The sequence below is a fragment of the Ictidomys tridecemlineatus genome, chromosome 2 (assembly GCF_052094955.1).
Source record: "Ictidomys tridecemlineatus isolate mIctTri1 chromosome 2, mIctTri1.hap1, whole genome shotgun sequence".
In the NCBI taxonomy this organism is placed as follows: Eukaryota; Metazoa; Chordata; class Mammalia; order Rodentia; family Sciuridae; genus Ictidomys; species Ictidomys tridecemlineatus.
The window spans coordinates 52,999,951-53,014,449 of record NC_135478.1 but is presented as its reverse complement, the minus strand read 5'-3'; the positions used below and the strand labels follow the sequence as shown (position 1 = coordinate 53,014,449).

Genomic DNA, 14,499 nt, shown 5'->3' with positions numbered 1-14,499 from the left:
CGCTGTGCCCACTAAGCCTCCTTCTTTTAATATTACCTCCTCCTCTTGCCCACAGATAACTTTTAAAAGAACTAATTAAAAAAATACATCTCCTTGGTTATGGATTTAAGACTACACACGGATTGTTCTTTTGACAGGTCTTCATCAAGGTGAAACCTACCCTTTATAAATATTTTTGACTTTCAACAATGGGGACAGCATGGTAGACACACCCTCAGGGCAAGCCAAATGAGATAATGATATATGTGGGTAGACTTTGTGAATAGACCCAACTGCTACCAGGTGCTTGGGTAATGATCAGCCTGGAACTGGAAATGAAGCACGTCTTGTATTTGTGACACGCTGCTCGAAGGAAACAGCAGCATGTGTGACAGTTCTCATACGCCCTGAGAAAGGCACTTCCTCTCCTCAACTTTAATTGGCATGGGTAGCTCTTTGACTTGTCGATTTGAATGCTTGCTACTGCTTAAGATCTCTCTCACACACTCAAAGATGCATGCTCACGAGCACACACTCACCTGCATGCACACACAGTCACTGAAGCCCTAATTTCAGAAACTATAAAGCTTGATTTCATTTTGATCTTGCAAGCAATGTTCATACTACATTATCAATGTCTGAAAATGAAGTTCACTTCCCCTTAATATAAAGAGCAATGAATGATATTTATCTAAAGCATTCAATTTTCTTATAGATAATGTAGATATCATTGGATTCTTCTGGACTTTCTTTTGAGCACATTTACTTTTGCCCTCTATAATTTTTTTTTTAATCAAGACTTGATGCTACTGAAAGGACAAAAGTATTCAAAGCACCAAAAAAGGATCTTTCCCATAAATATCAAAAGCTCCAGAGAATACAATCAACTTTGGCTCATCTTGGAAAAGTGATTATTTTCCATCAAATTGTCTGCTGGAACAGAATTTGCAAAATTAGTAAAAACTAAAACCAGGGCTTGGGAGTGGCTCGGAGGTAGAGTACTTGCCCGGCATATGCATGGGCCTGGGTTTGATGCCTAGCACTGCAAAAAATAAAAAAAAAGTTAAAAAAAAATGGCTAGATGGCTCAGGAGGCTGAGGCAGGAAGATTGAGAGGCAGCCTCAGCAAGCAACTTAGTGAGGCCTTAAGCAAATCAGCAAGATCCTGTCTCCAAATAAAATATTTTTAAAAGGGCTAGGGATGTGCCTCAGGGGCTAAGGCTCCTAGGTTCAGTCCCTAGATCCAAGGAAAAGGAATGACTAGGCTGAAGGTGTAGGCCAGATAGAGTTTAGCTGCACAAGGCCCTGGGTTCAATCCCCAACACTATATAATGATAATGATCATCATCATCATCATCACCATCTAGTAACAATGAAAACCATTTCCATGTGCGCAATAAATAACTGATTTTGAAAAATACTCCTTCTTATTTATTCTAAGAATCCTGAAAGTTGTCAATTTCTATGCTTACCCCACTCTGGCAGCTCGTAGCCTAATCCCTAGATGCTAATGCAAAAGCAAGTGTATGGTGAACATTTTCTAAATGGTGAGCAGAGTATTTATCATCCCAATTTCCAGATGAAGAAACCTAGACACCTCTATTATTCACGCCACATTTGTCAGATGTTTCCTGACCCTTCTGCAGTACTTAGTCAATTTCATTTATTCAATCAACAAGGATTTAGCTGGGTGTGGTGGTGCACTCTTGGAATCCCAGAGACTCAATGTGCAGCCTGGACATTGCTATTGCCTTTTAACTCTCTTGGGGGGATCTTAGTATGCACCCAGGATGGAAAACTACTGTATCAAAGAGAAGCAAGACAGGATGCAGAATGACCTCACTGGTCCAGGTTGGAGATGATGGCAGCCTCCCCAGGAAAGTGGACAAGCAGAGTAGATGGGTTCAAAAGAGATTAAGAGGTGACTGAACAACTCTGAAGGGTTAGACCAGAATGAATCCCTTTGCCCTTTCTTTACAAAACCACCTGCTATTTCTCTACCCTGGTCTTTGGCTGCTCCCACCCAGAAAGACAATGCCCAGACTCTTCTTTGAATGGCTTCAGTTCCTGTGTTTCCAACAGGGCAGGTGAACTGAGCCATCTGCCCATCCAGCTGTGATGGATGCAGGAGAATCGCCAGTTCAAAGCCAGCCTCAGCAACTTAGTGAGGTCCTAAGCAATTCAGTGAGAACCTGCCTCTAAATAAAATATAAAAAGGGCTGGGGATGTGGCTCAGTGGTTAAGCACCCCTAGTTCAATCTCCAGTGTGTGTGTGTGTGTGTGTGTGTGTGTGTGTGTGTGTGTGTGTATTTTTTTTTTAAAAAAATCATTTGCATTAAGAATTCTGTTTAGGGCTGGGGACATAGCTCAGTGGTACAGTGCCTAATATGCACAAGGTCCTGGGTTCTATCCCCAGCATCAAACACACACACACACACACACACACACACAGAATTCTATTTCAGTAATGACTTGACCACCTCCTACGTGTCAGCTAAGTACCTGGTCCCACATGTCATTAACTCATGCAACAGCCCCTCAGTTGGTATTATTGTCTGTACCTCAAGTTTAACTAGGCAGATATGTCTTGCTTATCCACCATGCATGCCTCAGTCACTGATGATCTTCATAGTGTACAATATAGGTGAGCTCTTTATCCTCAAGGCACTTGCCTCTTTGAGAGAATAGACAAGCAGCAAATCCTGCCTGGGGTTGGGGGTGGTAAATGAGGAGGTTCAGGCTGCTAGGGAAAATGACCTTGGCTAGGACCAAGAAGAAGCCAGAGGAAGCAGCATGGAGACTGGAACTTTGGGTTAATGACTTAGTTTAGCCAGACAGAGGTGACAGAGGAGGGGGGAGCATGAGCATGGCCCAGGGGCCTGGGCAAGGATGTGGTGTGTTGGAGAACCGGGAGGAAGGAGTCCAGAATAGCTGGAGCTTAGAAAACAAGACGGAAGGAGGGGGGGCGGGCGGGCAGGGAAATGAGGTTGAAAAGCTGTGCTGTAGCCAGATGGTGACAGCTCCCTGAGCTTTGATAAGGATCTCAGACTCCTACTGCCAAGGAAAATGGAAAGTTACTAAAGAGTGTGGAGCAGGAGAGGAACAGAAGCAAATGGAAAAAGATGAGCAGACGGCTGTGCAGGGGTTAGGGTTAGCTAGAGCCACAGCGGCCCCCAGGAGCTTGGGAGACAGGTACCAATTCTCAGGGCTCACCCCGTACCTACTGAACCCAAACTTTCCAGGGATGAGACCTAGTACTCTTTTTTTTTTCTTTCAATTTTTAAATATATTTTATCGGTGCATTGTAATTATCCATAAAAGCTGCATTTATTATGCCATATTTGCACCCACATAATTTGCTCCATCTCATTCCCTAGGACCTTCCCTTTCCCTCTCCTCCTCCTTCCCCCTGTTCTGCTTGCTCTACTCTTCTGATCTCCTTTCTATTACTTTTTACTATTCAACCCTCTGTCATTGGGTTGGATTGTTATATGCAGCAAAGACTGAGAACCACTGGATTTGGTTAGAGGTTTCCGATCTTTGCTGCATTAGAATGACTTCAAGAGGTTTTGTTTTGTTTTTTAAATTTGTTTTTAGTTGTAGTTGGACACAGTATCTTTATTTTTTTTTTTAATCTGGTGCTGAGAATTGAACCCAGGGCCTCACACGTGCAAGGTGGGCACTCTACCACTGAGCTATAGCCTCAGCCCCTGTTTTGTTTTTAATTACACTTGCACATGTACATACATGCCCAGATACCTGGGCTCTGACCCTTAATATCTAATTTGGTTGGTCTTTGTGCAGCCAGGACATTGCTATTGCCTTTTAACTCTCTTGGGGGGATCTTAGTATGCAGCCAGGATGGAAAACTGCTGTATCAAAGAGAAGCAAGACAGGATGCAGAATGACCTCACTGGTCCAGGTTGGAGATGATGGCAGACTCACCCAGGAAAGTGGACAAGCAGAGTAGATGGGTTCAAAAGAGATTAAGAGGTGACAGAACAACTCTGAAAGGTTAGACCAGAATGAATCCTTTGCCCTTTCTTTACAAAACCACCTGCTGCTTCTCTACCCTGGTCTTTGGCTGCTCCCATCCCAGAAAGACAATGCCCAGCCTCTTCTTTGAATGGCTTCAGTTCCTGTGTTTCCCGACAGAGCAGGTGAACTGAGCCATCTGCCCATCCAGCTGTGAAGATCATGAAGGTGATTCATTAAAAGTTGTAGGTGAAAAAAAAAAAGAAAAGAAAAGAGCAGTACCCTCCACACTGCATTAGAATCGTAGTCTCCGACCTCAACAGTGAAACCTTATAGCTGCAACTTTTGCAAATCCTCATCACATTGGAGGGATCGGGCGAAGAGGTGCTTTCTGAGCACCTGTATCAGTCTTTCACTGTCATAACAAGCCTCTGCTCTTGGCCTTGCTACTACTTGAACTCTTGCTTTGACAAATGAGGCTGCAGATAGAGAGAGCTCAGTATTTTGGTCAAGTGTGGCAGAGCTGGTAAGAGACAGAGCAAGCATTTGAGGTGAGACCTGACTGTTTCCAATTCTTGGGTGCCTGACTACCAGTCCCCATAGGAGCCCAGGTGGTTGGAAGGGAAACCTGAGACACAGGACGGCTTAGATAGGAGACCAGCTGGCCATGCCTAGTAAAGCAAGAGGATGTGTAGCTATAGCCCCGAAGAAAGGCCATGCAAAGCCAAACTCTGAATAAGATATCAGATTTGCAGCGATAGGAAGAGGAGGGGAGGTGGTGACATGGGGAAGGGACGGCATGATGACTAGAAGCTCACAAAGGAGTAGACTGGCTTTGTGTTTTGGGGGGGTATTTTATGGATTTATTTGCTGCTTGTTCTGAGCATTGCTGGATCTGGGACTCCAGTGTTATATTTACTGCATTGCCAGAAGCCAGCAAAGATAGCAAGCTGGTGACTCAGATGCAGGTGACCTTCCCATTGGCTAGCACAAGCTGGGAGCTAAACCCTTCATTTGGCAGTCGAGGGGGAAGTGCATCATTCAGAATGGAAACTTTGACCTGCTCAAGGTCTTGTCTGGAAGAGGAAATAAAGCCTGGTCAAGAAAGATGCTAATGGTCTGATTTTAACTCTCCTGCAAACAAGGTAGTACCTCCTTGGGTGTTTTTTTTTTTTTTTTCTAAAAACAGAATGTAACTGAATGTGCACAGGATACCTAATTCTATGTTCTCTCTACAAATAACCCTGGAATCAAAGCCTCCATACGGACTCAGGTGGGAGTCAAGTCTGCATATTTCATCAGAGTCTCCTCCACTGATAATAATAGACTCCTGTATACCAGCCATGTGTGGCACCCCCACTGTGAGGAAATGCTGATTGTCATTGCCATGGCAGTTGTCCTCTGAGGTTATGATTTTGGAGCTACAGGCACAGATGATCAGAAAGGCCAAGGGTCCTGGCTGTGATCACACCATAAAAAAGAAGTTTGAGCTGTGTTGGATCTCAAGATTTCTGATTCTAAATCTTTGCTTTCTTTCTTTCTTTTGTTGCTACTTACTGAGTGTTGAGCCCAGGTGCTTAACCACTGAGCCACATCCCCAGCCTATTTTGTATTTAATATAGAGACAGGGTTTTGCTAAGTTGCTGAAGGCCTCACTAAGTTTCTGAGGCTGGCTGTGAACTTGCGATCCTCCTGCCTTGGCCTCCCCAGCCACTGGGATTATAGGCATGCACCACTGCACCCAGCCTCTGCTATTTTTTTTTTTTTAATAAGGGATAAACCCTCTATGCAGGGCCAGTTATCCCTTGAACTACAGGCAAACTACTTAACCTTCTAAAGCTTGGTCCTGAACGGGGGTACCCCGATCTGTCACTTTGAGTGACATAATCATAATAAATCATAATCTGCGTGAAGGTGAACATGGGAGGTCTGTGGAATGCCAGGGTCCGATGGATGCTCAGATTCACCAAACATGCCTGCATGCCGAGCTCTCTGATAAGTATCCTACCATACCATCATACTTAAGCTCAGATCAAGCCTGTAAAATGGATAGTATCCTTATTATTCCCATATTAGAGTTAAAGGAGTTGAACAAAAACTCTAAGGCTCAGAGAGGTCCAATAACTTGCCCAAGGTCACTCAGCTTCGGGCTCAAAGGCACAGATGTGAACTTAGGTGGTAGAAGGGAGACCTGCCAACCACATTCTACAGCCCCAACATTAAAAGTAGACAAACAGGAGTCAGAAGGAAAAGGAAACGGGAGGTGACAATTAGGCACTGAAGGTGATTATATAATCATAATTCTAAAAACTTCCGTTCATTCTAGAACACAGGAGCACCCACATCTCCTGGTCCCGGCTGTAACTTTCCAGGCTACAGTGTGCACCAGGAAGGTGGCAGTCGCTGGAGCAGTTTGCTTTTAAAGGAAGATTAAAAATATAAATAAAAACATGGAGCTGTGGAGAAAAGGTGTGCCAGCTGATGGAGAGGTTTAGGAGGTTCTTTGCAACCTTCCACTCCAACCCCAATCCCCGGGAGCCCAGGCCCCCGCCTGCAAAGCAGGGAAGCAACAAAGTGAATGGATGGAGTTAACCCACGCCAGCAGGGGGCTTGCATCACAGTGGCTTCAGATAACCCTGCCTCCCTCCTGGAAAGCCCACACTCAGGATGCTCTATCGGGCTGTGGGCCAGCAAGAGGCCAGCCTTCACCTGTGGCCACACAGAACTGTCTTCTCACCAAGCAGCGAGGCCCAGCAAACCAGAAGTTAGTGGACTGGGAATTTGTTCCCAGCATGCTCGATGATGGTGCTGTGACTCTGGGCAGGTCGCTCTCTCGCTCTGGGTCACAGTGAATTAACTCAGTCCTGTTGTCAGCTGGACAGTCATTTTATTCATAGGCCAGTTATTTACTCCCACTGTATATTTGCTTCTGCGGTAGGTGCCGGGGTGCGGTGGTGAGCCAACCCCCAGCCATCCTTTGTGGAGCTCACAGCCTGCTAGGGACTATCCAATGATCACAAGGGTAAAGTTACGATGGCCACAAATGCCAGGAAGGAAAGGGCTTAATGCTTGGAGAGCGCGTGACGGCACAAATCCACTTAGTCCAGAGCCCGCTGGAGAAGGATTTGCTGCAAAGCTGAAGGATGAAGGATAAGATGTTAGCGTCAAGGAGGAGACACAGAGGCATGTCCCATGCATGAGGAAGGGCATGTGTCAGGACTGCGCGTAAAAAGGGCAAGAAGGGCGAGGCACAGTGGCGCACGCCTGTAAGCCCAGCAGCTCAGGAGGCTGAGGCAGGAGGATCGCGAGTTCAAAGCCAGCCTCAGCAACTTATGGAGGCCCTAAGCAACTCAGCAAGACCCTGTCTCTAAATAAAATACAAAATAGAGCTGGGGATGTGGCTTAGTGGTTAAGCTCCCCTGGGTTCAATCTCTGGTACCCCAAAACTATAAATAAACATTTTTAAGACATATATTTTAATAAAAGGACTAGGAGGCTGCTAACCCTTCCAAAGACCTCTGCTGGGGGAGAGGGTGGTGTCTGATGAGGTCACAGAGCACAACAGAGACCAAGGCCAGCCCAAGGATACTGCATCATCAGGCTGAGGCAGGAGGATCTCGAGCTCCCACTGGCTAGAATTCCGGGGCTTCTTTATTTTAGTCCCCAAGTCAGAGTTGGTTCATTTGCTGGACCAGCTGAGTTCCATTGATTTCTTTTTTCTTCTTTTTTAAAGTAGGGCAATTATTGAAATAATGCATTAAGCAATCTGCTTATCTCTGCTGATATTTTTCTGCACATTGGAATCACATCTTTCTTTGCTTGCCTGAAGCAGAAATAAGAATGATGTTGGAAAATTCTACAGCTGGGATTGCTTCCTTATGGCTGTGATGTCCTGGGAGCCCCTGACAGTTACCTATTCCAATATGTGTCCTTGGGGTGTTCAAATACGTAGCATAAGCCACCCCGATAAGTTGGGGGAAATTCGGAGCTGCTATCAATTGGGTTTCTTGCTCATGTGCCTTGTGCCCCTCGGAGGAGAGGGGAGAGGGAGCAGCGTTTCCAGGCTCCGTCTGACCTTCGACCTCTTTCTCATGTGGGATCTAGAGAGGCTGCAGGACTCCTGGGGCCCTAGAACACAACTTTGAGAAAAGCTAGTAAGGCCTTTCAGAGCCTCCTAGGACACGGTCGCTTGTCACTTTTCTCCTAGGAAGGGGCTGTGACTTTGGCCCAAGGTCCCACAGCAGAGGGCAAATCCAGGACCAGACCCCAGACTCCTAAAGACCATTCCAGGGCTCCCTGCCCCAGGACGGGTTCTGTCAAAAATCCCAAAAGGAGGGAGGAGAGTGTCCATCCACGAGTGCCCCCTCTAAAATGGGATAACTCTAGAAACTATTTGCTGAACTGCAGGACCTACTGTGTGTGTACTACTACAGGACCTACTGTGTGCCGGTACCATGCCGGGAGCTTTGTTTACATATCACCTAAACTTATCATAAGATGTTGAGGGTGGGGGTGGGGAGTAGTTACCTCATCCCAGGTTTACAGATGAGGAAACTGAGGCTCAGTGGAGCCATTTTTCCATCCCTTCAATGAGGACATTGCAAAGCCAAGATTCGGACCTGAGGAGGTCCGACTTCCCTTGCATCATTCGTACATGAAGTCATTTCTTCCTTTCCGAGATAGAAAGGTACCCATTTTGCCGATGAGGAAACCGAGGTTGGGCAGCACTAAGAGATTTCACAAGGTCCCCCAGCCAAGGAGTGATGGGGTGCAGTTCCAAGTGGCCAGATCTCGTGTCAGTGTGGACACGGGCTCAACATCGGTGCTGGTCTGAGTTCTTCTCTGTGCACTGACTCACAGGGCATGACAGTGAGCAGAGAAGAGTCACACGGCCTCGGGCCACTTGACCCTGTGACCTTCCTGTAGGCATTCATGCCATGCTAGCTCAGCTCCCCATCTCAAAAGAGAGGCCCCAGGAAGTAGTTCCCTGTGCTTGATGGACAAGTCGAAAAACAGCTGCCCCTCCTCTCCTCGACCTCTGCTGGAAGAAGGTGATTTTCCTAATTAGCTAAAGGAGCCTTCCTGCCCAGGTACATTTCGAACCCTAATGAGCTGGCTGTCCAGGTGAAAGGTTTGCCCTTGGCCTGGTTCTCCTGCTGATCTTCCCTGTCCTCGGTGGAAAAGACCCTGTTTCCATGGAAGCCCCCCTCCCCCCCTCCCCCACCCCCCCCCACCTTTCCCTTCCCGGCACTTGAAAGGGTAATTACTGGATTCCTCTTTATCTGTTTGGATTTCACGCGCCAGACCCATCCAGCCCGTAATAGAGGACGCCTTCTCCATCACGCCCGGCTATTTTAGGGAACTTCAGTCGACGTCCCCTTTTATTTCTCTCTCTAGATCATTAGCTGTCAGGCAGATGTGTCCGCCTTCTGGTCACTCCTGCTAATTAGAGTCCAACAGAGGAAAGGGACGCGACCCCACAGAAAGCCAGAGACATTGAGAAGCCAGGGAAGTGCGTCAGGAGATGAGGGCCTCTGAGGCACAGCCACTTCAGAGCCCTCTGTCCTGTCTGGTGCCTCTCTTCTGAATCTCTGCCGCCCCATGGTGGCCCACATCAGAAATGCAGCCAGGGCGGGCTGCTCCATTAACAGCCCAGACAGCCCCAGCCACCATTTCCTCTGCATGCCCAGCGCTGGGCTGAACACTTTTATATCTGTTGTTAATTTGCATGGCAACCTTAGGTAGAGTTATTCTGAATGTTCAGACGAGAAGAGATGAAGCCCAGAGAGGGTAAGTCACTTGCTCAAGGTCACCCAGCTACCGAGCAGCAGAGTCAGGGAAAGGATGTGCCCATGGCTGTCATTTCTTAGGATGCTGGCTCTGCTACAGCCTCCTCTGAAGAAATCAGACACAGCAAATGACAAGAGGGTGGCTCTGGATGGCAGATTGACTCATGTATATAAAGTGAAGATGCTGAGTTAGTTAACCACCACAGCCAATTAGAAAATCACAACCAGGCACCCAAAAAGGAAGCCACCATGATGCCAAGGAAGAATTTCAGTCTGAGGCAAAGCAAAGTCAGGTGCAAATGCCTAGCTCCAGCTGTGCCGACGGGGACATGTTCCTCCACCTAACGGTGGTTTGGTTTCCTCATCCGTAAAATGGAGACTAATGGTATCTACCTATTAAGGTTGCTATTTTGCCCTTGGGAAATGTGAAATTTCCCAAACTGTTCTTTGGAAGGTTTGTTTTCCATGAAGTAATTGTGTAAAAGACAAAAGTTAAGTGCAGTTACACAGAGAACGTTCTCAAAGTCTTGATGATGCTAATGTGTGGATAAATTTTCAGGAACAGACAGATTTTCCTGACCCCAGTATCTTTTTCGCTTTGGAAGCCAATAAGCTTCTGTTTGAGGGGGAACTCTTCAGAAAAGGCTGTAAAACAGGTCAGAGGGTATTTGGTGTTTGAAATGGGGACTAGTAAATGCTAATCCCTTTTTCCTTTATGCCCAGATTGTTCAAGTGACCTTCCCTGGTTTTGCTGGCTTTTTGCTCCAGGGAGATCGGGACTGGGTCTTGCTAGTTCCTTTCTGATTTCCATTTTCTTTACATAGCAAACATTTAATGAATGAGTGAGTCAACGTGGGAATAGATGAATGCTGCTTAGTGTAGCTCCTGCCTGTTCATCTTCTACCGCTTTCTCTGCTGTACTCCGTGGGGCTCAGGGGAGAATACAAATGCTCCTGGGAAACTCAGCAATGGGGCTGGTTCTCACTGATTTCCCTTCTCAATTTTCACCTGTGTGAACAATTGGATCTCCTGACAGAACGCGGTGCTGCAACCCCTGACCAGTGCGCTTTGCTGCTTCTCTGGGAAGCTGTGGGTTGTTTCATTTGCATACGTGTTTTGAGCAAGACATTTCTGAGCTGTCCCAGTAGGTCTGCACCTGGATCTGAAAAACTATTGGGCTTTCCCAGGGGATAAAAGTAAGGCAGCTCATTAGAGCCTAAATACAATGCAGAGAACACAGTTTCCCATGTGTATCTATCAGTAAACCGTGATGGGGTGGACCAGTGGTCAGTGGTGACGGGATGGTGTGCTTTATATTCATTTAGAGCAAGATTTCCTACTGGCGTTCTCTGGGTATTATGCAAAAAACACAAATATGTTTCTGCTAAAAAGCAGGAGCTGACAAGTCATAATAGCTAAGTTATGGAACTAATCTAGGTGCCCTTCAATAGATGAATGGATTTAAAAAGGTGGTCTATATATGCAATGGAATATTACTCAGCCATAAAAATAAAACAATGAAGGTATAGCGTTTGCTGGTAAAAGGATGGAACTGCATACTATCCTGCTAAGTGAAATAAGCCAATCCCCCCCAAAACAAAGGCCAAATATTCTCTCTAATATGTGGATACTAATCCATAATAAGGTGGGGGAGATAGCAGCTCATTGGATTATAGAAAGGGGAACAAAAGGAAGGGAGGGGGATGGGAACAGAAAAGACAGTGGAATGAATGGGACAGAACTTTCCTATGTTCATATATGAACACACGACCAGGGAAACTCCACATGGTGTCCAACCACAAGAACGGGATCCTAATTAGAATAAGTTAGTCTCCATGTTATTTATAGTATGCCAAAATACACTACTGTCACGCAGGTCTAAAAAGGACAAATAAATTTTTTTTAAAAAACAGAGCTGAGTGGGTCAGAATCTAACAGGCTTCCTTCTGGCAGAACTTTTCAGAGACTGTGCATTTCAGCATGGCATGTCCCCAGTCTGACCATTCCTAGGGGGCCCCTCTGGAAGCCTGTCCTCTGGGACAGCTGCCCAGTGCTGCTGCTCAGCAGGGCACCCTTAGACACCTCCTGCTTCAGGACACACAGCCAGATGTCTCCACCCACTCTTCACAGTCTAGGGATTGTGGGAAAGAGAAGAGGAGGCTGTGGCGACTGCTGATCAAGCAGGGATTCAAATGCACAGCCCCGAGCCGGATGGATTTTCTAATGTGTTTCATAAGATTCGACATAGCCAGATGAGGTGTTGCACTTTTGTCATCCCAGAAACTTGGGAGGCCGAGGCAGGAGGATCTCAAGTTCAAGGCCAGCCATGGCAAATTAACAAAACCCAGTCTCAAAATTTTTTTTAAAAAAAGTAAAGATAAAAAGAAGTTGGGCATGGTGGCACAGGCTGTGATCCCAGCCTCTTGGGAGGCTGAGACAGGAAGACAGCAAGTTCAAAGCTAGCCTCAGCAACTCGATGAAGCCCGGAGCAACTTAACAAGACCCTGCCTCAGAATTTACAAAATTTGAAACAAGGGGGCTGGGGATGTGGCTCCGTGGTTAAACACCCCTGGATTCAATCTCCAGTACCAAATAAATAAAGAAAATTAAAAGGGCTGAGGGTATAGCTCAGTGGTAAAGCACTTCTGGGTCCAATCCCTAGTGTGGTAGGGGGGAGGGAAGAAAGAAAAAAAGAAAGAAAAAGAAAAAAGAAGTAATCATGAGGCTTCAGAAGTATGGCCATAAATTTCCTAGCGATATTGTTTGTATCATATTAGAGGTAACTATTTTCCATACCATTACATAGCCCAGGTAAGAAGCAGGAAGCTTCAAACTGATGAATAAAAATGGCTTTTAGAACAAAGGGCCTTGGGAAAAACTCATCTATTGAGCAACTTTTTATTGCGAGTTGATATGTGCTCCAAAGAGGAATCCGGCTCACCCTATTTGAATACCACCGTTTCTGATTAAAATTTCCTGTGAATGAAATAAATCATGTCTTACCAGAAAAAGCAGACTCAATTACAGTTTGCAGGAGAATGGTAGGCTTGCTTGGAAATAGAAAAAATTCGATGCCTAGGCCAGGAATCCGCAAGCATGGTCTGCCACCTGTTGCAAATAAAATTTTATTTGGAGCCCGTCGACGCTCATTCATTTACATGTTGTCTCTGGCTGTTTTCACACTGTAAGGCAGGAGTGGATTCATTGCAGCACAGAGCTTCTGGTACTCAAAGGATAAAGCCTTAATTATACGGCCCTTTACATAAATGTTTATCAACCTCTTTCATAGGTTTATAGGAAGGAACGAAGGTTCCAGAAGTCAATCTTTTGTTCTGTGGATGGAGGAACTAAAATCAGATACATCAAGGAATTGTCCAGGTTTATTTAGGCAAGTGGGGGGAGGGGATCTTGATATCCTCAGAGCTGTTATTAATAAGGAAAGCAGAGATAGATTTTGTCTTAGATACCAACATGGCAGCCACCTGCAGGTCGAGTTGAGAAGGTCTCAGGGCTCAATAAGAAGGAATGTAATGACACGTTGGTTTTCTATGGTCCAGGGATGGAGTGTGTTGAGAGTCGCCCTGGATCCAAAGACTAACTTCCCTATCCCCCCCCCCAGAAGAACCATCCAATGGTGAGCCCTGCTGGCTCACATGATCCTTACCCACCAATCAGACCAGCCCTGCTGACTCACATGATCCTTACCCACCAATCAGACTAGCCCTGCTGGCTCACATGATCCTTACCCACCAATCAGAAAGCACCCCATGCCAACTGTCAAACCCTTCAACCGTTAAACTGTCATAACTGTCAAACCACCCCCGCCTCTATAAATATGCAGAGCTGTTCCTCAACAAACGGGCATTTTCTCCGACGAGCCTTGTTCGTTCTTTCATTAGACAACCAAAGCAGTCGGCCCCTTTTTGGGTCCCTAGATCCCTCCATTCTAAGGAATTGCCACAGAGTAAGTGGTGACCAGGAACCAGAAATGCATGTGGGTATCCTGGTGTCTGCTTCCTACATCTCTAATAGTTACCTGGTCATCCCCCTCCTTGCATGTCCACTGTAAACACCCCTGACCAAACCAGGGGTGTTTCGTGCCCCCCCCATTAGAAACACTCATGGGGACCAATTCAGAAGTGATTGATGATGATTCCCACACAAGGTCATTCAAGAGTCTCTTAGCAACTTTCTAACCCACCGCGCTCCACCCAAAAGAACTTAACTTGGGATTTCACTCAAACCAGGCTTGTTGGTGGCAAGAGGCTTCTTCTAGTGTACTATGTCCACAGATCCCAGAGGGGACATGCAAAATGAAACATGGTGAGTCGGTTGGCTTTTGTGACCCATGCTAAAGGTCTGTATATTTGTGCTTTTGTGCAGCTGGACAATCCGGATGAACAGGCAGCCCAGATCCGAAGAGAGTTGGATGGACGTCTCCAGATGGCAGACCAAATAGCCAGGGTAAGGAAACCTGGGGGGCGTTTGCTGGGGACCAGGCCAAATGTCAAACCCAGGAAACACACTGATTATTAAAAGCTTTCGAAAGATAACGTTGAGCTGGGCACGGGGTGCACACCTGTAATCTCAGCAACTCAGGAGGCTGATGCAGGAGGATTGCAAGTTTGAGGCCAACCTGGGCAACTGAGTGAGACCCTGTCTCAAATAAAAAAAATAAAGAGGGCTAAAGATGCAGCTCAGTGGTCGAGAGGGGGTCCCTTCCCCAGCTCTGATTGGGCCTTTAGCCAACCCGTACC

At 46.3% G+C, this 14,499-nt stretch overlaps 1 protein-coding gene across 33 annotated transcripts in view; it reads left to right on the top strand.

The window, feature by feature from the left end:
* Cadps (calcium dependent secretion activator) overlaps positions 1-14,499 on the top strand; it is a 479,644-nt gene that overhangs the window by 193,421 nt on the left and 271,724 nt on the right. For all 33 annotated transcript variants that reach the window (XR_013434504.1, XM_078038579.1, XM_078038583.1 and 30 more), the window contains exon 4: positions 14,126-14,206. Coding sequence is in view for 32 of the 33 variants with exons in the window: in XM_078038579.1 (XP_077894705.1) it covers positions 14,126-14,206 (81 nt within the window). In the remaining variant the exon portion in view is untranslated. The remainder of the gene's footprint in view (positions 1-14,125; positions 14,207-14,499) is intronic.